Source organism: Anas acuta, chromosome 2 (assembly GCF_963932015.1).
Source record: "Anas acuta chromosome 2, bAnaAcu1.1, whole genome shotgun sequence".
Lineage (NCBI taxonomy): Eukaryota > Metazoa > Chordata > Aves > Anseriformes > Anatidae > Anas > Anas acuta.
The window spans coordinates 89,216,973-89,241,656 of NC_088980.1; the positions used below are offsets into that span (position 1 = coordinate 89,216,973).

At 40.9% G+C, this 24,684-nt stretch overlaps 1 protein-coding gene across 10 annotated transcripts in view; it reads left to right on the top strand.

The window, feature by feature from the left end:
• FHOD3 (formin homology 2 domain containing 3) overlaps positions 1-24,684 on the top strand; it is a 418,783-nt gene that overhangs the window by 268,730 nt on the left and 125,369 nt on the right. For all 10 annotated transcript variants that reach the window (XM_068671118.1, XM_068671115.1, XM_068671112.1 and 7 more), the window contains exon 7: positions 23,149-23,260. In XM_068671118.1, coding sequence (XP_068527219.1) covers positions 23,149-23,260 — 112 coding nt within the window. The remainder of the gene's footprint in view (positions 1-23,148; positions 23,261-24,684) is intronic.

Here is a 24,684-nt window from a genome sequence, read left to right on the forward strand (position 1 = left end):
GATTGTAATCCAAGTTTATAGTACGTGCCATCAGATGCAAGAAGTATGCTTCCCTGAGATACTCACGCATATCTAAACACGGAAATCAACTTGGCCTGTATGAAACACCCTGCTGTCAGTATGCCAAACCTGTTGGGATAGCTAAGTTGTTTTTTGTGCAGGTAGAAATATCATTATTACTCAGTCGGGATTTTAGTAAACTGCATTTTAAGGGAATGCAGCGTGTTATGGAAATAAAAGAAGCAGTTGTAACTGATTTTTCTCTGGAAGCACCATTTAATGAGCTTGGATGCATAATGCTTCAGCTTTATGGTCTCTGGTCTCTGTTGTTCTTAGCTGATGCAGGGGTGCATCTTTTCTGGCAGTGTCTGTGGTGCTTGGTGGAGGGCAGGTGGATTACTGTGAAGTTTGATGAAGAACAAGGCAAGCTCATCTGGTTGCTGAAATGCTACCAAAATCGAAATAGGTTATCTTGGATCTTCAGATGAGCTGGAGTTTTTTACTCTAAAAATAAATGGGTGCAGAAATCCAGGTAATACAATTAATGCACTTCCTCTGAATTTCCTCAGATTTTATTTTCATAATGATATCCCAAGTCCAGTCAGTAATTCAATGTCCAAGTACGAGACCTTAGCTGCTTTCAGTTTTGCAGCCCTGGGACATGGGAGGGCTCAGGGAGTGCTTATTTGTGTGCACACTTGTGTGTGGCCTGAATGTTGACATCCTGGTAGGAAGCCATTCATCCATCCCTCCCCAAGTCCTGATCTCCAAAACTAAGACTAATGCTACCAAATTTTACAGCATCTGATATTGGCAGGAGAGCAGTAAAGGAGCCCAGGAGCAGGGCATCAGCCATCTTCAGTCTGAAACAACCATTACTGAGAAAAAAATGACATTACTTTAAACCTGCTACAGTGCTCATCTGTCAGATGACTGATTCTGGTTTGTGTACTTAATACTCCCAGTAAATAGGCATTGAAAATCAAAGTCGTAGGCTTATGACAGTAGCAAAAAAAGACTTTGTACTCTGTCCTCATATCCCCTTGGTCTCCCGTGCCTCGTTCCAGCAAGCTGTTGGACAAGTGCTTGTGTTCAAGATGGGCACCAGATGTCCTGGTGTGCAGTGGGGCTGTGAACCTTGGTGAATGGGGGGATCAAGGCCTGCATCACATGTGGCAGGAGAGAAGTGTACAACATCAGCAGGAAAATAAGAGAACAAAGCATAGCGAATAGGCATGTTTCCAGAAAGCGCTACAGACAGGTACCTCATCTGTATTTCTTGCCCAATTGTTATGTTGTTCCTCTTCCCCCACACAGCGAGACCAGTGTAAGGAAAAAACTACTTGCATCCAGATTCTCTGAGGCTTAATTAAGTGTCCTGAGCTTTGGAAACAGGTTTTTGATTGCTCTGCCAGCAGAAAGCGTAGGTATGTATGCTGAGACCACATGTGCAGTTTTGTAGGAAGAAGGGAGGTGGTCAACTCTCTGCATTCCTTGGTGTGTTTTAAGATGCTGGCTCTTTATGACTGTTAGCAGGCGTTATGCCTAATTTTCATTTATTCCCTCAGGTTTGAAGAATGGAGGCAGTCTGTATTAACAGAGCTTTGGGCTTACCTTATGAATTTATCACAATATCCCCAAGATACTCAGTCTGTGACAAGCATAGTTTAATTTAGAAGATATGGGCAAGATGATTTTAATTGCTTCATTTTTTCTCACCGCTTATAGTGTTTATAGTAAACTTTTGGAGCCCCAGAGTTAGTTACCAAGTTGCTGCATCATCTCCCCTCTGTTCTAATGATTATTGAATTGTTACTAAAAATTTCTGAGAGGAACTGCACTGTTGGGGCTTACCCTTTTTATGGGATGTGCCGAAATGCAATTTGTAAGGAAACAACAGCAGAAATTCCACGCAAACTCTGTTCAAACTTTTGGCTGCAGAAGGATCTCGTACTCCTCTAAAAGTCTGAACTGAATCCACTGTGTACTCGGTGTCTACTCATGTGGGCCTACCTTTTTCTGTTGACCTGTGCTGCTTAACCTTCTCTCTCCATCTTTTGTCTGAATTTCCCATCTTTCTGGAACTAGGAAACCCACTGAGACAGAAACTGAATTAATCAGTACAGCCTTGTCTTTATTCTTCTTCTTAAATTCATCTTGATTTTCATCCTAAATCAGTCACTGTCTTGGTTGCCATACATGTAGTGCGGTAGTGGAATCCCACCTACAGGAAAGGTGGTATCCAGCATTTTTCACAGCATCGTGTAAACCAGATCTGACACAGCTCAGCCAACACACAGCAGTTAATATCCCAGTGTTTCGCTTGTAGCTCAGCCTGGAAAAATGACCCAGCTATGGAAGGAGTCCAGACTTTGGGACACCGAGGCTGAATCCAGAGTCCAGGCACATTCTTGAACCGGTCTCCAAATCCCTTTGCGCCTCAGTCCCTCATGTGGAAAATCGGCATTTGGATTGTACAGCCCTGGGGGAAGAACACGAGGGAGTGGAGGGACAGATTACATGCGTTAAAGACAGATATGTAGGTGAAAGCTGAACCTGATACTAATTGTTACCATATCTTTCCTTCTGGCATCTCTCAAAAATGCTCGTCATTCCTTTATTTAGCTATAGTCCTTCTTTAAAGCAACAGCTACTAGCTGAGGATACCTGGACAATGGTTAAAATAATAATAATAATAATATTCTGTCAAAAACTGAAACCATCAAAATGTACATGATGGCTTTATATCCAGCAGGTAGTGCATCCTAAGAAACCTCTGAGCTCCTACCAGCTCAGGTCACTAAAATTCCTGCACTAGGTTGTTGCCCTAGTACTCATCTTTGTTATCTCTTAGCTTTTATGTTTGGCCTCTTCAGCTCAGGAAGGAAGATGTTTTGTAAAATATGTGGACTTCGAGTACTTTTCATAAGATCAAGATCAAAAGAAAAGTTCTCTATGCCTTTTTTTTTTTTTTTCCCTCAGTTCTCTAGTAGTGGTTTATACCATATAAAGTCTTTTCAAAATAGTTTCCAGCGTGCCAGCAGGTTCTCTAACTAGCTCCCATGGCACACTGAAATGTGTTTCATCTGGACCTGCTGAGTACTCTCTTCCAATATTGTGATCCTCTTTGATCACAGCAACTGGAGGAGGAGTTCAGATACTTCCTTACTTGCCACCCCCTCCCTCTTCTGTTTTCCTCCTTGAAGACTACATTAATAAAAAGCAAGAATGTGTTGCTCAGTATAAAAATACTGTTAATACCTTAACCAGTGTGGATTTTTTTCTAGGTTGGTCCCTTTTATTTTTGAATTTCCTCTTCTCATTAAAAGGCGCAGTACTGCAGTAAATGTTTAGTTTCTTTCATTTCCAGCAGTGTGTAGCTGTATCCTTTAGTGATAAATTTAAAGCATCTGCTTCAGAAGCCTTTTTTTTCTTTCCTCCACAGCACTTAAAATTTCACTGTGTCATTGTCTAAGCACCTTATTGTTATGATTTTGTAGGGAAAAGCAACTCCTCTAACTCAAAGTGCGAATACTTCCCTCGTAGAGGTTTGCATATTTACAGCCTTTTGTGCAAAAAGTGAACAAAAGAGGAAAATTGGGTAAGAGTCCCCAGCAGTTATTAATGTATGGGATTGCCTCAAAATTATTAATCCCATGCAGACTGAATTTATGTTCACCCTGTTTTCCTTCAAGTACAGTGAACAGAATTCCACTTCTTTGAACTTGCTCCTCTGTGTCTCTGGTGGTATAATTCCCCTTTGATAGAGGAGATGCAAGGCGAATGCCCCGTGGAAGATCCAAGTTCAGAGCAGAGTATCAGGCAGAAAATGCCCGCTTAGTAAGTAGAAACTGCTGTATGCATCAAGATAGCCATGTCACTTACTAGCTTAGTTTTAATACGCAAGCAGCAAGTACTCCAAGATAAACCCGAGGAGCTGGGCCGTGGGACAGGGCCTGGAAGCTGAACGCAAGTCGTACCTGACGTCACCACCTGATGTGGTTACTCCTGCAATTACTCATCTCGGGGGTTGTTCTGTTTTCCTCCCCTTTTGCTCAGAAGGGTGGGTTAGGATTAGTTGTCATCTTTGGCTAAACTAATACGATGTTATGTGGAACAGATGTGATGGACATCACCAGATTGACAAATAAGGGTAGTGACTTGCCCTCCCCTACAGGTCATGAGCACAGAGCGTTTTGACAGGTCTGAGCAGTTCGGTCCCAGTTTGCAGTAGATATGATGTTATAGACACAAGAGCACTGATAACATCCTGCCAATTGAGTTATTTAGCTCCAGAATGAAAATGAAGTCTAAAACAGCATCCTTCCAGTTACCTCCCCTTTCAGAGTGTTACTTTCTAAAGCTTTTTCAGTAGAAAGCCTTTCCCTGTGGAAATGAGTTGTAGTTCAAAAGGAAAAAAGAGTAATATTTTACTCGTTCTTGCAGCCTCAGGAGGCTTTAGACTTACCCTTTCATTTGAAACCATGCTGCTGATTTGTGTGTGTGTGTGTATTTTAACTTTAATTCCTGCTTTGTCAATAAAAACATAACTTGCTTAAATATCCTGTACCTTCAAACAAATATCCTGTACACTTCAAAACCACTGCATACTTGCAGCAAGGAAATCACAAGAAAGGAGACCAGACAGTGCCCGTTTAGTACAACCAAGAAGCAGAAGACACTACAGCTGTTCTCATGCAGAGGGGAAAAACTGAAACACCATCAGTGGGGAGACGAAGGAAAAAAAATAAATAAATAAAATCTGATCTCTATGCCTTAGAAAAGGCATCCCACAGCACCACCTAGCAGACGTTGTTGGGTACAGATGGATATGAACAGACTGAGGATAAGATTGGGAGTACACAATGCTGAGCAGATCTGTGTGCCTTCAAAAAGTGACTCCACCTATAATCTAACATGGGTCACTTCTGCAAGCCGAGGTGCTTCATGCCCTCGTGCAGCTGTTATTGCCCTTTTAGTCAGGTATTTGTAGTCTGATGCAGCTAGTTAATCTTCGTGCATGTTCAACAAAACTGATAATTTCTGCGTTTTATTTGTATTCTGGAGTTGTGGTCTTTGTCTCCATGCATTTTTTAAAGCCCTTAGCTTAATCAGAGTGGTGATTTTATTAATTCTGTTGCAATTTGTTTACTTTCTTGTCCATATTAGTTCAAGATGCCAGAGCCCACGTCGCCCAGCATCCTGCCAGAGCACAGATTTTGAAGAGCACAGGTTGTGCATCATGGTCTCACCCACTGCAGCTGGGGGAAAGTGTTAGAAAATAGTCAAGCTGCAGCTGCTGGCTGCCTCTGTTTGTCCTAGAGGGATCAGAACTTGAGCTTACTTTTGATCTGCAGAATATGAAATATTTATTTGTGAAACTGTAGCAGATTTCAGACTGTGGCATTTCTTTTGTTGCTTGATTACTCTTGGTCCTCTCCATACCTTACACTGCATTTGAACCTCTATTGCGCCGTCCTGAACAGGTGGACTGTGGAAATGCCCACTTGTGGGCGACTGTCTAGGCTCTCCAAGGAAATATTCAGGAATACACTGGTCTTCCTGTGAATTGTATTGTGGGTGCAGGCTGGAAGAAACATGACTCAGGAATGGAAAGGAGTTGTAGGACTTTCAGCTTGCAAAGCTTTTGAGTTTGGCATTACGTGTGTGGGCAGATCTGCTTTACTACTCAGAGGTAGTAGAGAGGGATTTCTGGCAGCCATTCTGAAACCCATTCCCTTCCAGGTTCTGAGATCCTATTTCCCTGGTTAAAGCAAGGGACTGGCTATCAAGGCTCTTAATTTGCTCTGTAGCATTGGGAAAACTTTATGATGATGATGGTTATTATTATTATTATTCAGAGCCAAGAACTATACAACTAAATCCATATGTGGACCCCTAAAATATTCTGACTTTCAGATATTGTGACGTTTTACTTTTATTAAAGGAAATGTGCCTATGCAGTACCTTGGAAAACAGAGAAAGCTACTTTTATCTGCTATTTCCATGATCACTGTGGTGATGTCTGTCGTGCCCCTCACACAGTTGCTCCATGATACTTCTCTTTTACGGAGCTATTTAGATGCTTAAGTAAATGCTCTCTGTCAAGTGCTGTGAAAGTCTACCACGAAACACTTTCTAACATTAGGGAAAATAACACCAAAAGTCAGTCTGGTTTCAGTACTCTTAATACACTCATATCTTCAAAAATAATACTCTGCTGAGTTGAAAGGGTCAAATCTCGACTACATTTCCCTTGGCTAAATACGTAGGAACCGTTCCCGTCAGACATTACACAGCTACCACAGTGCATTTCAGTTCAGCTTTCCGGGCTACAAAGGATCATGTTATGCAGTAGTTTATTTTACTGCCTTTGTGAACTGCTGCCCCTCATTAGGGCATCGGTGTATCTACTGATTTTGCCTGCAGTTACTCTTGACTTCCAAAAAAATTGGAAGTAAGCCGTTGTGGTTACTTTAGGAAAAAGAAAGGCTTGGGTGGTTGGTTTTGTTTTTTGTTTTCCCTTCAACTTTTTCCCCTTCTTTTTCTGTCTCTGCTGCTCACAAAGACCTGAAACAGCAACCCAAAACTGATCTATGATGCAAGTCAAATCACTGCTGAGTATGATCTCATGCTTCTGGGGGTTCAGCTCTTCGAATGACCATGGCGATTACTTGGCTAAAAATTATGCAAGTCCCAGATGCTGGATAATTCTCAAATCCTACATCACAAATACATTTCATTCTGACAATAATGAAGCCAAAATGCACGTTAAATAATGACAGAGTAAAGGCTTGTCTGCAACCCAGGCAGTAGCTTGGTCGAAGGTGCTTTGTTCTCAGGTTTGGAGCAGGGCAACAGAGAAGGGTCAAATGAAAGGAAATGCAGGCTGCACTGCTCTGCTCCTGTCCTGGACAGTGCTGCTGAAAACCTGTCTGTAGCTTGGTAGCTACAGACTTCTAGGGAGGTCAACCCTTTTTATTCCCAAAAGAGGCAATTTAAACACATGTATGGCAAGAATGGCACGTTTCAGAGGAGTTTGGAAGATGTAGGTGAGGGATCTGGTCCAGGCTCATCTTGGAGCCACAGATCCAGGTTCCCAGGAAAACAGGCTGTGGGAGACTTGTACATGCGCCCGTGTGTGAGCTCAGAAGCACTGATGGACCTGTGCATTTAGAAAATGGGTTTCTGAGCCTTGCATACTCATCATAGCCATGTTCAGGGTCTGCTGAACATATTTCTAACCCTTTCTGCCTGTCAAACTTGATCAAAAGTAAGGGTTGCTGTCACTCTGGTACTGATGAGGATCTGAAACACAGATCCTGTGAGTCAGTGTTGTAGGAGGCTCATTAGGAAGCTGCTCAGTATTCTCTAAATGCTGGGGAAAAACTAAGTCATGTAAGCTTGAGCATCACAAGTGTTTACATAGTCCCAGACCACACCTGAGATGCAGAAAACGACTAGGAACTCATTTCATAAAAGGTCTTATCTTCATGTGATTTGTGCACTGAAAAGTGCATCTTGGACATCTCCATGGACATCTGAATCTCAGTGCATGTAGGACTGCTGTTATACCAAAATTACATGATCACTGTGACCTATATAAGAAGTGTTATTGATCTTTTAGACAGTCCGGTGTCCCTTTCGGTATGTGTGTGTTTGGGGGTGGCATGGGTGTGTGTGAGACAGATGGAAAGAAAATAAGTTGCAGGTGCCAGGCTTTGTGAACGGAAGAGGGTTTAAAAATAAAAATATGGAATTCTCCATATTTTTGCTATTGTACTTGATACAGCTCTTATCATTTAGTCACGTTTAATCACCCAAGGTGGCACCCACATATATATGTCTCATAAAGAAAGAAGACAAAAAAGTCAGATATTTTTTATAAGTTGTAACACAGACATTTGCTGTCAGTCAAGCTAGAGCTGGAAGCTGGGCATGGTGAGGAATCTGGATCCCAAGAGTCCTCTTATTTGAATGAATAAGATGAAGTTGAGACGGATGTTATCTCATTTGCCAACCTTCTGAACACAAGCTACCATCAGTGTGATTAGAGTTAACCCCAGCTCAGACTTGGGAAGCCTTTGCCATGTCACCCGAGGAGTGCTTTATAGAAACACTTACCTTTTCTGTTATTGAGGGTTCTCCTTGCACCTCTTTCTCCTTTCTGTAATTCCAAACCAAGCATACATCTTTTCTGTTTGTGTGTTTGATTTGCTGTGGCAGCTGAGAGTGGGTGTGAGCACCCACTTCTGCTCTGCCAAAAGTCAGAGGCAGACGGTAGCTGGGGACAGATGAATTGCATTATCTCCTTGTGTGGAAACCTCAGTACCTCTTTGTCTTCGTTTTCTGAATAGACCCTAATTATATTTCTAATTTTTGGTTTTGAAAGTGAGAGGAGATTTACTTAGTCAAGAATCCTAGAGTATTTTCAAAGCTTCGTATTAAGGTTGCAGTAAGGGCATAGTGTTCTTCATGTCTGATACTCCACGTAGACAAGAACTGAAAAGTTACTATGAGAAATTAACTTGCATTAACTTGCAAATATATGTATATTTCCTAGTATATGCGCATATATATATATATATATATATATATATATATATATATGCATTTATATATATATGCATTTTGTAACACTGGAAAGTGTGCACAGCCCTGCCTGTATTTTTTTTTTTATTATTATGGTATGAAAAAATAGGATGCTCAGATATGACCTGAAAAACAGATGTGGCAAACCTTAGCATTAAGCCTGGGAAGGCTGTGACAAGTAGGTGATTGCTGGAAAAATGAGACTGCTTTTGATATTTGTATTTCATAGAATCCTAGAAGGGCTGGGGTTGGAAGAAACCTTAAAGATCACCTAATTCCAACCCCTGCCATGGGCAGGGACACCTCCCACCAGCCCAGGTTGCCCAAAGCCCCATCCAGCCTGGCCTTGAGCACCTCCAGGGATGGGGCATCCACAGCTTCTCTGGGCAGCCTGGGCCTGGGCCTCACCACACTCATAGGAAAAGATTTCTTCCATATATCTAATCTAAATCTCCCCTCTTTCAGTTTAAAGCCATTACCCCTTGTCCTATCACTACACTCCCTGACAAAGAGGAGCAAATTTGCTCCTCAGAGTGAAGCTTTATTTATTAACTTGATTTGGCAAGTTGTCCAAACCTAAATAAATGAGTCTGGTTTTGCAGTCAAAGCACTGCTTCTGGGTTCTTTTTAGTGCATGATAATACTCAGAAGTTTGAGAACAGAGAAAAACCTTCAGTCCATACTTGAAGTGAAACACTAGTGGTCTTAGTGTTCCAGTAATAAGTGGAATATATATCCTTTCTCTAGTTTTACTTTAATAGTTACTCTTTCAAGAAGGGTTTGTGGTGGTTTTGTTCCATAGCTTTACGTATGACACTTGTTCTTTCAGCAGTTTTATTATTTCAGTAGTTCAAACCACTAGTATTTCGCTTTTTAGGGTGCTTAAAAAGGATAACCTGTTACCAATTATTTGCTTAAGAAAGATGTTGCAGTAGAGAATATAATATGGTTTGAAACCTTTGCTAATACACTGACTTTAACCACTTCCACGCATTTCATACATAGATTGTTTTCATTTTGTGTTTTTGCTTTTTTTTTTGCCTTTTTTTTTTTTAATATATTGTCTATGATATTGTACAGTGTCAGGAATGGACTGCCAGCCATATCATTAAACTAACAGGGGTTTTCAGGTGAAGTTACTTAAGCCCAGCCATAGTTCTGGTATTTAATGTAAGTACTTTTTAATGGAACTGTTGAAAGAACAAATTTCACGTGCATAAAACCACAGAATAATAACAGAGTAGTTTTCCACTGTACTTACAGACTCAAATAGTTTTTTCCCCTAGAGCCCTTGAACTCAACCTTGATATTATTTAAACAGGACATCGTCAAGGCCGCTAACTCTAGCAAGTTGTTTCAGGAGTGGTAGGACGAACGAAGCAATTTGTTATCCTTTTTCTCCTCCTTCCTTGGTTTTTCCTTCCCATCCCACACCCTCTTGATACCATCGGTTCTGTTGCATGTCCTGTGCCCTCTCTGTCTAACCAGCAGCATGTGGTGTGGCTGGCTGGAAGGTATGCGAGGGACTAATTTTCTAGCTGGCTCCCTTTCCGAATGGCTGGAAACTTGCTTTTCTCTGATAGGAACACCAACTTGGGGTCTTTCCTAAGGCAGTTTGCAATTTGAGTCGGAAAGTTGAGTAGCTCAGCATTACGACCAGGTATGGCTGAATTTGAGGGACAGGTTTCCATCATCAGAGGGAAGAGTTAGCCTACAAAGGGACAACGTGGCTGTCTGAGGAAGCAAAGGTGAAAATAGAGTGCTGTTTGTGATTGCTGTGGGTTTAATTTTGAAAGGAGGCTCTGAGAGAAGATACTCTAATCGTTTTATTTCTCTGTTTTCCTCTGGCTTTGGTCATAACTCAGCAGAGCCACACATTTTAATAGTAATGACTTCCACAGGTAGGGACAGGGTCCCCTCTGAAACTCCACCTGAGCAGCCGGTCTGTGCATTGGCTGGGAGGAAGACTTCAGCTCCACATGAGGTCCTGCTTTGTACACACTTCCCATTTAAACACACTGCAAGTCTGAGGCTTGTGTCACGAGGAAATTCTCTTTTTCATCACCTGCAGGCCAATCTGTACAAACCAGAGACCTGATTATGATAGGAGACGGGTCTCAGATGAAAGCGATTTGGTACAGAAAATTGATGTGGAGCAAGTGACTTTCATCCACATAGTTCCTGACCCCTCCTGAAAATTACGCAAGTGATTTAATCTTAAATTGAAAGCTCGCATTTAGAATTAGAAATATTTCCGAAAACACGCTAGTCAAATATTTATTTGGAGGCTTAAAAATGAAAGAAGATGCAGCGTTACATCTTCCATATGCCTTGTAAACTCTCGGTATTTCAGCTTTCCCATATGTGAAATGTGGTGAATCACTTCCTGCTCCACACAACTCTTGCATGGCGTGATTATCTGTAGATGGCTTTCAGGTCTTTAAATGCAAAGCGTGAGATAAGTAACACATCAGTAACATCTTAGCACTTCGTAGTAGTAACAGGTTGTCTAGCTGTCTTCTCTCTTAAAAATTGATCTCCTTTTGTCTCGAGTGCTGTTAAGTTACCTTGTTTTATGTTAGGTGCCTTCACAGAGCAAGATGGCACTCAGCTGCGTAGTGGAAGGATGATGTGATATGAAGAGGATTTTGGAAAGGGGAATGAAGAGAAAGACCTGTCTGGGATTAAGTTCCTAAAAACTCTTTTCCGCTCTTAGTTTTTTTGGAACACAGCTAAGGAAATATCAACTTGGCCCTGCCCGAGGAAAGGAAGTTGCTGAAACTGCCATTCTCCCAAACTCTTCCTGTTGCCAGAGGTTCAGCCCAGTGAACATCTGCTGCGGACAGCAGAGTTCAAGGCTAACCTCATACATCAGTGGGGAGGGATAGTGGGAAGGTTCAGCATGCAACACTTTTATCATCATAAAGGGGAAGAAAAAAAAAAAGAAAAAAAAAAACAGGTGCCAAAGGGCCATCTCGTGTAGGCACACACCCAGTTAATCTTGTAATCAATATAACAGTCCTCAGTGGTTAAATTTTAGCCTGCAAGTTCATCTGTTGTGTGGAATTCTAATTACAAGTGGTTTCACATCTTGTTTCTTATTAACTGATTATTTTATTATCAGAACGTGAAATATCACTGTTGTGTCTGTTACTGAACAGATCATGGGCGTAGTATTCATGAGAGACAAGGTTATTTTTCATTCATTCTGCTCACCAGAAATGCACATTTTATTTAATAGAAGTATGACTAATTCCTAAGCACCATTCCTGTTTAAAATATGGGATGTACTCTTCAGCTACTTTGTTTGTGACCCATAGAGCTCAGGGTCATGCACTTGCAGTAAATACTGAAAAATTGACCAGTCAGTATGCTTCCAAATGCTAAGTTACATTCAAATGATATCATGTACTTCATAGTTTTTTTTTCTTGGTAGTGGTGGTTTTGTGTGTGCGTGTTTGTTTATTTTTTTCCCCTATAGGACTACTTTCACATGTGCCCAACAAAGGTCACATTATCAGAAGAACAGACTTCACTAGATAGTCTTACTCTATGATCTGTAACTAGAAATGCTGGAAAACCCTTGCTGTATATAAACAGTTTGAGGTGTGTGTTTGTAGAAGAAAAAAAAAAAAAAGAGAGAAGAAAAATGCATGGTCCTTATCAAAAGCTGTTTGATAGCACATTTCATACTAGCATGAGTTTTAGCAGAAATTGCTTCTCATGCTGCTGTAGTTTCTTTCAAGTGAAGTGTTTATCTAGGATAACATAATCACAGTCCTTACCCAGTTACAGGAGGCAGGTCAAGAAGTACTGCTGGTGTTCATTTGCCTGGAGTTGTCAAAAACACCATCATTTCAGAAGGATTGATAACAGCATAAATGGGTTGAAACTGCACAATTTGAAGAGAAAAAAAAAAAAAAGAAAAAAGAAGAAAGAAAAAAGAAAAAAAAAAAAAAGAATCCTATTGTAAATCTTTACAATTGGAGCATAGTTCCTGTTCTGGAGACAAATGGCAAATTTCCAATGAAATACTTTTGTTTTATGTTTTGCAATGGAAAAAGCTAAAAATGTAATTGAAACCAAACTCTTATGGTTTAGGAATTTCTGAAAGGTCAAAAGAGAAAGACATTCAAAATTGGGGAATAGCTCATTGCTCTGTGGTTAGGGCCCTTGGCACAAGGGTGTGACGACACCATCTCAGGAGTCACCTGAGACTAGAGTTTGACCTCGTGGTGTCTGCAGGACACTAACAGTGTCCTGTTATCTCCAGGGTCTGTCCTCTCCTCCTTTCTGGCTGAAAAATTGTGTGTAATTTTCACACAATGAGCAGTTCTTACAAGAGAAACCGAGGGGATTGTTCTGGTTGTAGGGTCAGAAAACCAGAACAGACTTCTCTCACTTGGTGTTTTGTAGTGTAAAACTGTGCATGATCTTAGATGGCATCTTGTAGAACAACGAAAAAAATAACTTCTAATTGTTTAATGGAATGGGATGAGAAAATCACTTCCCCATCTCACTGGAAGATCATCATGGTTTTTTTCCAAAAGAGGAGAGGGAGGAATACCCAAAAAACCTGTAGCATTTCCTGTCTTATTCCAGGCTCTGCAGTGCTTAGCTTTTTTAATCAACATCTGTATGTCTGCATGACATGGTGACTGCTGCATGAGAAACTCAGCTACATCATTAGTTCGATACCAATGGCTTAATACAGGGCCAACTTCTACCCCAAAAATATTCTTTTAAAGCTCCCATCAGAATTGCATATATTCATCTGATGGACACATTGGCCTATGATATGTTTTGATTTGTTGCATGAATTGCCTGCTTCTGTGTACATTTTTTTTTTCATTTTCCCCCCTTCTGCCTCTGGACCATGATTGATGATGTAAATAATCATTTCCAGGCATGAGCCTTTTTTTTTTATTCCTTTCTGTTGACCAGTCACTAATCACTACTTGCTCATCTCTGCGTTTTGTTGGTAAGCCAGATAAATTTCTTTTTAATGGCCTTCTTTCTCTTCATGTCAGAAATCTCACCGCAGATAAATGGCAGATACACACCACATATGTAACAGTGTGCAGACCTTATAATCATTATTCGGTACGTTACAAAGTTCTGAGAAATTTCATTGTGAGAATAGTAAATGCATGCATTTCTCTGCCCTTCCTACCATTACAGGGGCTGCAGAAAGTAAAGCTTAAAGCAACATTGTGAATTTGAAGGCCATTTAATTGATATTTTTGAGCATCTCTCATCTATGTTTCCAGGGTTTTTCATCTTGATGGAACTGAGCGTATCAGGAAGAGAAGTAGTGTTATCCCCATTTCTCAGCTTGGAGGAAGGAGGCACAGTGCCTTGATGGGCTGCTCAAACAGCAATTCACTGCTAGCACATAGAATCCAGGCTAATCTAATAATCTAATCTAATTTTTGCAATGTCTGCACCTTCAGTCTTGAGCCTGCACAGCATTTAACAACAGTAAATTTGCCTTATTTAAGCATCCCTCTTTGAAGATTGGCAGAAAATGGCTGCATATGAAAATGGTGTCTAGTATCATTTTAATATACACCAACTTAAAAAAATTGCAGTGCTTAAAATATAGACCATGGCATCACACAAATTCTTATTTCTGTTACTGGTATATAAGCACATCAGTTAGATTCCTAGTGAAATAAAATGCCTATGTGTACACAATGGTTCTGTATCTACAAGGGGGGTATTCATAGACTTTATGCATACTAACTATTTTTACCTGTTGCTTCTCATGCATCTCAGCTTTGTCTATAATATTTCTATGTGCCCTCCACACCCTGTGACTTGTGCCGTTGTTGCCTCCTGATAACAAAATGGAGGGTTGGCAGGTCTACTTTGCAGCCTAGCAAGCAGCTTTTAAGGTGCTAGGACATAAGAGCTCTTCTATCCCTTCTACAGAAGGATGATTACACTCCTTTGAGAAGTTTTGTGGTGGTCTGTAGCTTATTTAAATTTTTTATCATTCTCCTTAAAGGAGGCTTCCTAGATGTCTTTAAAGTTTAGTTGGAAAATCAGGCTGAGTAGAAACACTCAGCTCAGGTGATGCAGAAGGCTGTCATTCATCTGATCATTCTTACATTCACATGCTATGAGTAGAAAGGGAACTGGATTACTAAATAAAGTTGTCACCCTTTTGGAATAAAGGCCATTTGGAATTTGGCCTCAAATGCCTTTGGAGAAGAGAGTCAGAGAATGGAAATGACTCTGTTTCTTTGTTTTGTAAGTCATTTGCAAATCCTAGTAATTGGGCTTTCCAAATGTTTTCCCTGCAATGTCTTTCTCTTTGTTTGACACCCTATTTCTCCCCATCCACCTACCTTCCCCCTGCCCCCCCCCCCCCCCCCCAAAAAAAAAAAAAAAATCTGATATATTTTTGTCTGGCTACATAAAGACTGTATGACACGTTTACAAAGCTCTTTGCTCTTTCTGAAGAAGGTATGATACTTTACCACAAACAGGCACCCCTACATGCTTCTGAGATAAATGATCTCCAGTCATCATGCCAGAGCTGGCACTCCTTGCCTGTGCAGCCAGTTTCAGAGTTCCTGCCTAGCTGGAAGCAGTACAAGTTGGGTTTCATCCATACAGATGTTAAAAAGGTCCAGTGAGGTGCTGGTCACCCTGGAGATGTGCTTGCTACATAAATATGGGGTGAATAACTTGTAAAATACTTAAACGGTATTGTTCCAGAGATTCAAGAAAATTAGTATTTATCTGAAAATACCAGGATGATGTGTGAGCCAGTTATGTTTTTAAAGGACTGGCCACAGATATGCATCCTTGGCCAAAGGCATTCATGTGTCATGCATCCACGTACCTGGGACTTTGCCTGACTGAGAAGTGAGGGCAGCCTCCTCCAGCTTTGTACACATCTTGATTCGTGGGCTGTTAATAGCATAATTTCTACCAACACTGTGCTGTGCAAGCCAATGTCAACATAATGTTATCCAGTTGCCTTTCTTCTTCCTCATCTGTACAGAGGATTTCAAGAACTGATGTTTGAGACAAAGGCAGAAGTATTCCAGGTGCATTTATACCTTCCAGGGCAAGAAAGCAACAAACAAACTGGTAAGAGTTCAGGGAACCACTACGGACTACACAGCTGATGCCAGAACCTCAGTAAGATGGGGGTGCCTTTTAGGTCATTAGAGGCAAACGTTCTTTCATATAGAACAGACAGCCCTTATTGCTGATATCCAGTAATGCTGAAATTGAAGCACAACTCTGAGGCCTCTAGTAAACCAATAATAAAATAGTGAGCTGAGAGCAAACAGGTAGATTGTGAAAACAATGTTTAAACACTGCTTCTTCAGATCTTCTCTTGTAATAGCAGGAATGGGGAATGGCAGCGTGCTAGAGGAATGCTTGATAAATGTCAGAATCTATGTTAAAATTTGCTTGTAAGGCTGTTCATGTTAGAACATAAAAGTTGAAATGTACTTAGAAAGTTTATTCAATTTTAAAATTACTGCAGACCCTAAAAGACTACTGCGGGGCAGCCATGCCACAGTGTGACCCTCAGGAACTGCAGCCTTGCCTCTAGCAGTAGCAAGAGTTATTGTAGCTTACACAAAATAAGATTTTATACTGGAAAATACCCAGTTCAAACTGTAGTGTTGCAAATGCTACTGTTGGACAGTTAGTTGCACATTTGGTAGAACTTATTGATTATTATTACCTGCAAAATCTTGAGGTGCATCATGCCAAAAGAAACAACATTCTCTGTTTCTTTTGTGCTTTTAAAAAGCTGAAGGGACCCACATTTACTAGAGTAATCTTTGTTGCAATGTGATCTTCTCTTACAAGACCTCTTTGAGAACTCCCTCTTGCACTTTCAGGGCACACTTTGATCTAAAGAAAAGGCTCATATCTTGGGCTAAATGAAGTTTATCAATCTTTCCGCCAAAGCTCAGAGAATGGAAAAATCTCCCAGCAGGTAAACAGAAATCCTCTGTTAATGATAGAACTTGAGAAACAACAGAGCCAGAGAGAGATTAAGGGTGTATCTGCCTGATATTTTGCAGGTAGATTGCAAGCTTACTCTACCTTCATTCCAAATAGGCTACAAGTGCTATGAGTGAGTAGCAAAGCTTTGACTTCAGGGTGTATGTAGTATGTTGCTGATTTGTAGAGCATCTTTGTTCTTCAGGGATAGATTTCTGTTCTGATGTGTCCATCTGGTTCAAAGTACGTATGTTAAAAGACATTACCGCCTGCAAAATATCTTGTCATGCTTTCAGACAAGTCACAAGTCAATTTTATCCTTGCTGATCTCATGAGGTTCATCCAGAGACATGCAAGCCAAAGCTATGCTTTGGTCTGACTCTTCTGTCTGAACCGGAGACAGAGACGGAGAACAAGAGACAGAAATATATGGAACACATAATGGGAGAATCTCAGTGTTTTGTTTGGTTGGTTGGTTTTTGTTTTTGTGTATCTAACTTTTCAGTAGATAAAGTAATATGCCCTGTACTTATTTGCCCTGTGATTCTTCCTTGAAAAAAAAGAAAAAAAAACAAACACAAACCTTTATTGGCATCAAGTCCCAGTAACTCTTCTTAAAACACATGGGAAATTATAGATGTTTCTTTTAGCATCATATCATGTAATTCCATCTACTCATTATGAATAAGAGAATATTAATTTGAACGAGAATTAGTAGTGTGCCCTTACATTACAGGTGGCCAACCACATCCAGAATTAGTGGGAGTGTAGCCACCACGTTGAAGGACGTGGTTCTTCCCTTTTGGTTCTGGTCAGAATAGAGCAAAGTTCAAGGGTCTTGTTTTGAGATGCTCTGTACCAGAAAGATATTCACCTCCTGAAGCAAGTCTGGTGGGGGTTCACTGTGAGCACATGATATATGAGGAGAGGGAGCTGGGTGTGTTCACCTCAGATGAGAAGGCAAGTGGGGTTGCCCTTCCAAATTAAATTATCCTAAGATGCCATCAAGCTCAGTATTTTTCTTCTTCCTTGCTTATTACAGAGGAAAATACTGTAGTACAGCTGCTCACCTACTACGAAAAACTAAGAATGGGGGGATGATTTTCTCCCTTGTGCAGTTGTTAATAGGAAGATCTCCCTTCAAGGCAAGGAGTTTATACTCTGATCTTAGGGCAAGTACAGCTTTGATGCTTTCTGCACTGTTTAGCAGCAACAATAGTAGTAATTTCCCAGAGAAGGGCCGTGTAGCCACATAAAGGTTGGGTCTCAGAGACTGGGCAAAGTAGGCTTATACTCTGGGTAATGTTACAGACATTTAGGCCATCCGAGTAAGGATGAGGTCCTGTGTCGTTTGACTCTAGGACCAGCAATTTGTTTCCCTTCCAGAAAGTCCTTTTCTCCTCTTCTGAACAGACTGTGGTTTTGTCCCGCTGTGCCACATGAAATGGAGCAGAACCACAGATGCGATTGGGAAACTCGCAAGCTATTTACACAGCGCTGGATCTGAAGTCCTGTGAATCCTGAGGTGCCACGGGCAAGAAGGATTTTTAGCTTTTTTGTGCACCTCTCACCAGCTGGTGTGGTGCATGTTGTCCTGCTACGTTACTTCACCATCCAGAACGGTGTCTCATGGTGATGTGATGAGTGCGTGGCCTACTAGGCAGGGATTAGGCCTCAGATGGTTTGGGCCTAGTAAATTGCTAGTGAGGCACTGGGTGCACATTTCCCTTCAAATTTGAATAATACAAATGCTAAGCATCACCCTAAGTGAAATACTGTTATACCCGATTTTGTTTCAGTTTTCTTTCTTTTTAAAAAAATATTTCTAATTATTTTTTTTAAATCTGAACTTAACAAATGTTGCTTTGGGCTCCAAGCTAATGACATTTTTAACAACGTTCCTCGTAGACATCTAAGTTTTTCTCAGCCAGTGATTAATGGGTGGGACAAACCCTTCCATGGGACATTAATTTTGCAGTCTGTTGCGTAGTCTGTTTGGCTGGGTCTGTAACATATTTCCGATTGTCTAAACGTAAAGAGATAAAAAGGAAAAGGACTGCCAAACTCTACTGTATAATGTAAAGGAATGTTTATAATTTTTCTCCTTCCTTTTACATTGCTGGCTACATTTTATCTTTCGCCAGAAGATGCTAACATCATTTCCTCTCTCTAAATTGGCTTGCAAGTGATACAAAAATATAATTTTCTTTTCTAACTTTCTCTTCTTTTCTAACTTTTTTAATAAAAAGTTTTGATGCTTCAGTGCTATGAAATTCGAGAATCCTGATTTAATCCCAGAGCTGTTAAAACATCACTTTACTGAGCTAGTGGGTATGTATATTGCTCTAGCAAGCCTTCTGTTTTAACTGAACAGTGATATTTAGGGTGGAAATTTGGAACTAATCACAACAGCCAGTGTTCACAAAGCAATGATACCAGGGATTCTTTTTATTTATTTATTTATTTATTTATTGAGGTAGAACAACATATTTCTGTCTCTTTTATTGCTGTTATGACATCCAGTCCTGTCTGAACTAATAGTATGATTGCCCTGTGGATTCTAATAGAACTGGGACTCTGCTGAAACTGATTCAGAAAGCTGTCTTTGCTACTAAACAAGAGTCCAGTAGATCCCAGAAACAGCCTTAAGGCCTTCAAGAAGTTATTAACACTGATTCAAACAATTAGTGATTCACGTACTCAGGAATAAAATATGTAACTTGTTTCTGTTGCTCCCATTACTGTGCCATCTGTGTGCATTATGTGAAATAAAATCATACCGGTGACTGGCAAAAACTCCCATGGCTTCACAAATGGAAGTACAAAAGTCAACGATTGGCTGCTTTTTTTTTTTTTTTTTCCTGTTAAATGATCTCCCTGTTTTTGAGATTTGCAGTCCTTTTATTTGCAATGTATCTGTCAACTGTTGAAATAATTGGAAAGGCATGCCCTGCAAACACATTTCATAATTCACTCATGAAGATATGAGGATCTCCCACTTTGAAAGTCACAATAATTAATCACAAATGGAAACTTTCTAAATAGCTCTGGTATTTTTTACAGTTGTGAAACGATCATTCTCGTTCTTGGTTGAAACCCTTCCCGTTGCGATAACCAACACTTCAGGTGTCATCAGTATCATGCATGTGCTGCTACAGGCACGTCAAGCCCATAGGGAGCTCGTCATGAGGGGGTCATTTAATAGGGAGGACATCGGTTTTGAGGCTATGTTACAAAATTCAGTTTCACACAGGTCTTGGCAACAGGTGTCCCTGGTACAGGCCTTTCTTTCAGAGACTTGGTGCCATTCTGGGTAAGAATTCATTTTAGCGTGAGCTCATCAGGCTTTGGATTGTCCTTGTGTATGGGGGTGACAGACGGACGGATCTGAAGGGGCTTTGGTTGGCTGAGGACTTCGCTTTCCAAGGAGTGGTGCAGCTGCTTAATGGTAGCCTGCTGTTGTTAAGAAGCACTATTAAACCAGTATTAAAAAGCCCCATTGCAAGATGTGTGCAAAGGCTGTGGGGGCCACAAGTGGCTAGTAAGTGTCAGCTCTGGAGCCCCTCCTGTGCACATTGTGTGACTTAGTCCTCGGACTGCACTATTTCATTTTTGTTCTCATCCAAAGCAGTATGGAGGCTTAAAGTGCCCACACGTGTCTCAGTGGTGATTGTCTACCAAGCAGGAAACAACATGTTTTAAATGCAGTTTTTCTCAGAGCTAGTGGCCATGCCGACTACCAGCAGAATGCTGTCCGTATGTGCCTTCACCTCTCCTTCCCAGAGCTGGCTGACTGTTTTCTGAGGAGCTTAATTTACAATGTCCTTCTACTAGCAAAACGACAAGTGAAACAAAGCCTTTCTAATCACTCCTTTTCTCCAGAGCTGCGTCTAGATGGTGTTTATTACTTGTGCTGTCATCTGCAAGCATGGTGGATGCAGGATGGCACCTGCAGGCCGTGCTCCATCAGTCAGCCGGCCCAAGCCCGGGGCTGCCCCGAGGCCTTGGCAGCCACAAGCTGCGAGGGGCTAGCCGCTCCTTACAGCAGCTGCAGTGGCCAGCAGGCAGCAGCTAGAGCAAAGGCGTTACAGAAGGTCGTTCATACTTTCTGGAAGAAGAAGAGAGTTGCAAATATTTGACGTAAGCCCGCTATGTGCCACTGATTGCTGTCACATGGAAACATACGGAACCCTGCTGTTGAGTACTGACGAGTAAACACATCCAGTTGTCAGCATCTGGCCAAGACTTGAGGTTTTGAGAGCCATTGTGAGTAATATCCAGGAGTGAGATTTCCTTTCTAGGGAAAGGATCCTGACCAGATTTGCAGTCAGCACACAGCTGCTTACCCGGGACGTATGCTCTTCCAAGTCTTGTTTGCAGTAATCTGGTAACTCCTGTTTTACAAAGAACCTTTGCAAAACAAGTGGAGACTTGCTGGAAGTTCTCCGAATATGCCTGTTAAACACTTGAACTTGACTTGTAGGGAAAACATCATGGTACAGCAGAAGGAGTGTGGTATTCACATGCCTGGCATATGCATGGGTGCCCTGTGAAACCATGGGGAACTGATTTGTTGCTCCCTCACCGGTGTGTTTCCATGGTATAGTTATGCTGTGTGTCATGGGATTTCCATTTCCTTCAATTTGGCTAGCTCATGTATCACAGGGGTATCACTGTGGCAGCACAACTGCTAATTAGAGTAATCAAATGTCTTAAGGGACCTGGTCAGGTTTGTCAGCTGGCTGTGAGCCCTGAAAGTATCTGATGCAATGGTACATCAGGACCGAAACAATCTAGGTTCAACAACAGAAGATTTTGTATCCCTAGCAGCATCATTGCAGTGCATTAAGCTCAATTCACATGAGTGGGTAGAACGTGAGAAACCAGGGAAATGCCTGGGTTGCTTGTTCACAGTTAACTCTGTGTTTATAGCTGTAAGCAGCAAGCTGCATTTTAGCTCATTGCCATAAATGAGCTAAAATGAGCTAAATGAGCTCTAGTACGTCTCTGTGAGTGGCAATGTGAACACAGTAGCATGACCCTGTGCTTATTATACTTGCAGTCTTTTTTAGGATCTAGATACACTTGCAGTCTTTGCATATATCTATAAATGATGAAAGGTGATTCCTTGCTTCTTAGGAGAGTTATGTTGTGAGGAACTGAAAAACCAGGGGACTGGGAATGAGCTAATACTGGCAGAAACTTAGGTGTATACATCCCTGAAACAGTTAGGAAATGCAGGATAATGATGGTTTTGTCTCCCACCCTGGGTGAGACATTGCAATAACCAGGTGGTTTTGTTTCAGGCTGCCTACCAACTTAATATAATGAGACAAAGACAGGGATTTTCTGGAGGGTGGCTTATCTCTACATGGATGCATCTGAGAGATCATTTAAAATCTATTAATGGTGAAAGAGATTAATGACCACATTATTATAGCTACCTTATTAAAAATCTCACAAACTGTCTGATAGATTTATTGCGATATAATATAGCACAACAATGCAATAGGCTTACAAATACCTATTTTTATGCAGCCTGATTTAGTCTCAGTGGACTGAAAATTGTGCTTCTGGGACCAACAATATATTCCCTTTTATTTGGCTTTAAATCCATGGTTTAGATTGAGAATATGTCATATTTGACCTAGAATCAATTCTCCTGCTAATATTCCTCTCAGCTGGACATGCAGAGCCCTGTCTAATAAAAAGTCCTCATTTTTCATGTTTCACGTATTATTCAAAACTCCCTTAAGTGTGAAGACATTTCTGATCACGCCGTGTACATACCTGTAACTTCTTACTCAGCACTTAGAAAGTTCCCTAATAGTCAAATGTCCTCTCTGGAAACGGGAGATCTGTAACAAAACTGGTAGAGTTTGACTGTTGATTTCCAGTTGGTTGGTTTGAATGATGATGAGTCTTTGCTGAACTCACAGTCTTGGAAATGTAGAGAAAATAAGTTTTAAAATGTACAGACGGAGTGCTCACTTCCAGCAAATCACACATCTTGTGACAGGGTGGGACAGTCAGAGATTAAACACACTTTCTCCCAGGTTGTATAAATAGTGAATATGTATTTATTTAATCATTTACCTGTTAAATAATAGCACTACAAGAAAAGAAGAAACCATGAGGAGAGAATCATTCTGTCATCCAGGAGTTTCACAACATTAAAAGCTCACAATGAAAGTGGGAAGTAAATGTTGTGTTGAGATACAGAACAATACATTTATTCTTATTCCACCAGGTTATGCATACAGTAAGCTTTGAACAAAGATATTGTGGATAAGCATAAGTGTATGTATAGGTGGGACATTCAGTCTTTTATTATGTGTGGCAGCATTAAGCTTTTGTTGGGATTCATTGAGTACTGGGAGACTACTTTCCAGTGAATGACATTTTCATCCAAATAGCTACCTGTCATTTTTTTGGTCGTGGCGCAGCTTAATCTATCCCGCCCACGTGTTACTGCTGGATCTGGACTGTTCTGCTTGCGCCTTGCTCAGTCTCATGTAGCACACCTGGCGATGCTGCGGTTTGCTGAATGACAAGTCTCGTGCTCTTTTCTTCCAGTTCCGCCTGGTGGTAAAGACAGCGCTGAAGCTGCTGCTGGTGTTTGTGGAGTACACCGAATCTAACGCGCCGCTTTTAATCCAGGCAGTATCAACAGTTGATGAAAAGAGAGGTGAGTACCCTTACTCAGGGCTGCAAAATCCCAGCACTGCTGAGACCAAGGTGGCATTTTGTCATTGATGTCAGCAATTTTAGGATTTCTGTTATGATTTCCGCTTTATATGCCATTCCCCTGATTTCTGGATTAAAAGCACACTTTAAGTATTCATACAATTTAAGATTGTTTTGAGGAATGAATTATAGTGGAAAACTAAGGAGTGAAAAGCTGGAAAACCATGCTGCTTCCGATACACTGCAGTCATCGCTTCCCCTTCCCTGCACCCGCAGGCAATGTAAGCCCCATTGCATATCCTGACCTTGAAGGCTCCTCTGGGCCGGGCCATCTTTCCACTTCCTTCTGAAAAGAAGCAGTCTGATTTACAAGAGAAAATGATATCTAATCAGCGTAATCCCTTTGAAGAGAAAGACGAGGTCAGTAATAGTACAGGCTTTATAGTAAAAGCAAAACCATCTGTTGTTACATTAAAATAAAGCCCTTGAGCAGATATTATACTATGAAATCTGTTACCCTTCAGGCTCATGAAAAATACTTGAATATGCATACTGTATTTTTTACAAATAAATAGAACAAAAATGGTTCTTTCTTATTCTTCCCACAAAGCTATTGCTAAGCTCCCAGGGCAGTCTCCCTTGATGCGAAACATTCCTTTGCCTCAAGGAGAGTTTTTGAGGTTGGGAGAACCATTGTTGTGGTCTCAAACACATGGAGGTTTAAAGCAAGATCCCCTCGGTGGAGCAACTGCCTCCATGCTGAACTTGTTTGAGCAACTTGATATGGTAAAAGTGAAACAAAAAAGTTGGGGGATGGGGAGAAAGGGGGTGCCAGAAATAGGAGAAGGTAGCCAGATTCTGCTTTCAACTCTCTAGTGTGTTGAAAAGACCATAAAAAACAACCCCCAAATTGTTTCTCATGATAGGGGAGCAGGCAGAGAGAATCCAAAATCAATGTAACACTTTTAAATGGTATACTCTTCAGGTTGGCCTTCTGTTTTGAAATAAAACCAATAAACCTTACAATGTCATCAGCAGAAATGTAATCACAGTATTTATGTAATTGTGAGTTCTGTGATTTATTTTTACAGCCATTCATAGCATTTCCTCAGCTCTCTGAACCCCCTAGTATACTCAACATGTTCAAGTTGCCATCTGTTCACATGCAAGTAAATCTCATTAAAGAAAACAGAGAGCAAGTAGGACCCTGAACATACCGTGTGCTGTGTACTCCCTTCTGTATCTGTAAAACTGCCGCAGGCAAGTATTTCCATGCCCCAAAGCAGTAAAACTTCAGTATCAAGCTAAAACATGAAAAAAGTCATGCATTAGTTCAATGGGTAATTTTTAGTATGAGAAGAGGGTTTAGGGGAATTCTCATACCTGTGGGTTAACGGAACTCTTGTCCATAACAGCCCAAAATAC